Source organism: Myotis davidii, unplaced genomic scaffold, assembly GCF_000327345.1.
Source record: "Myotis davidii unplaced genomic scaffold, ASM32734v1 scaffold674, whole genome shotgun sequence".
Classification (NCBI taxonomy): Eukaryota; Metazoa; Chordata; class Mammalia; order Chiroptera; family Vespertilionidae; genus Myotis; species Myotis davidii.
In genome coordinates, this window is record NW_006286674.1 from 1301590 (window position 1) to 1304636 (window position 3047).

The 3047-nt window shown below is 36.4% G+C and overlaps 1 protein-coding gene across 1 annotated transcript in view; it reads left to right on the forward strand.

Annotated features, from left to right (window-relative positions):
• Window positions 1–3047, forward strand: part of BRDT (bromodomain, testis-specific) — a 37581-nt gene that overhangs the window by 17813 nt on the left and 16721 nt on the right. Inside the window, exon 13 of the mRNA XM_015560338.1 lies at window positions 2028–2089. Within this exon, the coding sequence (XP_015415824.1) occupies window positions 2028–2089 (62 nt within the window). The remainder of the gene's footprint in view (window positions 1–2027; window positions 2090–3047) is intronic.

Sequence of the window (3047 nt, forward strand, 5' to 3'; positions counted from 1 at the left end):
CTTGGCTTTTAATATATTAACATCTATTGCTGGCCTTAGGCTTTCAACAGTGACACAGCCACTAATGTCAGTGATGCCAGATCAGCCTGGATAATTATGCTTTTGGAGAACAAAAGAGAATGTACCCATCACTAAAAGAGAAGGCCTTTCAGCTTTTTAGACATAAAAACAGTGAACTTCCCTGAGAATATTCCTTTTGTCCACTGAACTTTTAAAGCAGACTATCAACCATTATAGGTATTTACACGACACTTTTCTAACATATGCTGTGAGTACATTTTATTCCCCCAAGAGAGTTTATTAACTAATATATCTTTTTATATAGGCAATTGCTAATTTTAAGTTCATATTTCTTTACAATTTTACCCTATTTTGTACTTAATTGTGGTTCATTCAATAAACTTTATTTCAATAACTAAGGGGGAAAAACACACTATTGAGTGGCATTTAGCAATTTTAACAATGTCAAGCAACAAACATTTTAGGAAAGGAAAGAACAGTAACATATCCAATGGAAACTGATGACATCTCAGGAGGCAGAAGGTAATTATTAAAATTAAAATGTAACCCTAGCTGGTTTGGCTCAGTGGATAGAGCCTCATCCTGTGAACTGAAGGGTCCCAGGTTTGATTCTGGTCAAGGGCATGTATCTCGGTTGCAGGCTCCTCCTTGGCCCTGACCCCAGTTGGGGCTCAAGCGGGAGGCAACCAATTGATATGTCTCTCACGTTGTCAATGTTTCTCTTTGTCTTTCCCTCTCTTTTCTACTCTCTCTAAAAATCAATGGGAAAATATCCTCGCGTGAGGATAAAAAATATTAAAATGTATTCAGTTTGAGTAAGATTTGGTGTTGACCAGCCTTGGTGTCCTGGTGCCTAAAGCAAATAATGATTACTTGCTCATACAAGCTGGCCTGGAGAGAGGGGTGAAGGCATTAACTAAAGTTTGGAGCTTTACCACACTGACCTACACTTGCAATTGGGGAAGATAGCACCAGAATGAATATATATATGCCTAATATGCTAATTGTCCCTCCAACCATTTGACTGTTCAACCAGTTGCTATGATGTGCACTGACCACCAAAGGGGCAGGCGCTCCGACCAATAGGTTAGCTTGCTGCTGGGGTCTGGCCAATCAGGACTGGGCAAGACAGGCTGGACACACCCTGGAGCCCTCCCATGGCCCCTCCCTGGCTCTGATCGGTTGTGTACCAGTGGGGTACCTCGGCCTGGTCTGCACCCTCTCTTAACCAGGACCCCTTGGGGGATGTCCGCAGGCCAGGCCGAGGGACCCCACCTGTGCACAAATCTGTGCACTGGGCTTCTAGTTTTAAAGAAAGAAAGAGGAACCTATGAGCACCATGTCAGAGATCTCTTTTTATACCTACTCTACTGCCAGTGTCAGCTGTAAAGGTATTTGTAAAGTTAAATGAGTTATTATAAAACCCCTTTGGTGCCATATAGTTGAGGTTGACAAATAGTTAGATGTAACTAGAGTACTAATCAGATGGGACCTTTATTATAATACTAAGCAAGCAGAGCAGACTTTATCATGAAATCAAATAGCTTCGCTTTTAATAAAATACTGTATCCTTTCAGATAAATAACATACCCTTGTCTTACAGTAAATTCTTATTTTAATTAAACTCTTAGTAGCTACTTGGTAAATGATGATTTTAGTATAATTGGTACTGCTTCTTTAATTAAAACCTCTCTTTTGTGACTTGTTCCTTTTTTAAAATATCACTGATTTGATCTCCTAACTGAAGTAATTTCTTTTTTGCTTAAATAATACAAATTGAAATTTGTGAGTGGATATGTATTCCATTATGTGGGAAAGAAATGTCCCTTTTAAAAGCAAGTATGCCTTTAGAAATTTTGATGGATTCAAAGAGGGCAAAATCCTGGAGAGTATAAGAACCTCTTGATTTAAGAGGTTGGACTTAAGGCATTTCACCATTTTATTTCTAATATGAAAATAATTGTAATTTAGAAGTAATTTTAAGCTTGCAAACATTTCTTTTGTAGAAATGTTACCTAAATTTACTGAAGTGAAACAGAATGGATCTCCTTCTAAAGAGAAAATAAAGGTAAGTTAATTCTCCATTTTTACCTTAGAATTTTAAAATTATATATGTTATAACTCACTAGATAGTAGTAGCTTTCTTTGCAATTGGTTGTTTGATATACATGAAGACTTGTCACTCTATTCAGTTTGTCAGATGTTCAAACGTTTCTTACGAAAGAAGATTGAATAGAAAGTATTAGGCTACATTTTTCTAATAAAATATAACTATTATATAAGTCAAACAAGTAGAACAAATTTATAGAATTTTTGGCTTGGTCTTGTGAGTCGAATATAGAGAGCAGCCTTGGTGTTCCCATATGTACACAGTAGGTGGAATAAGGGCTTTGCCTAGTGCCTTTCACAGCATAATCACTAAGTGTTAGCTATTATAATACAGCTTTTTAACTGAGTACTGAATCAGAATTTGTTGATAGTCGTATGGGTCAACCATCATGTGATTTTAACCACCTCTCCCTTTATGTCTGTAATTCAGTAAAGAAAAAGGGGCAAAAGAGGATTTGTCTCTAGATTTGATATAAGGGCTAAGTTTTTATTTTCAGTAGATCACAGAAAAGCACTTAAAAATAAGTAGCACTGTTTGATAATATACATGTAAGTCTATGGGTACTAGTAATTATGATTTTAGGCTTTGACTAACTACTTAGTATAAGCTATGTATATGATGGCGAAGATATTTAATCTTTCTAAACCTTGGTTTTCTCATTTGTAAGATAGGAATAATTATACCTTATGAATTTCTGTGACTTAAATAATTTCATATTCAAAGATAGTGTTCAATTATATTCTTTCCTCATGTTTCTATATTCTTTTTTTTTTTTAATATATTTTATTGACTTTTTACAGAGAGGAAAGGAGAGAGATAGAGATAGAGAGTAAGAAACATCGATCAGCTGCCTCCTGCACATCCCCCACTGGGGAAGTGCGCGCAACCCAGGTACATGCCCTTGACCGGAATCCAA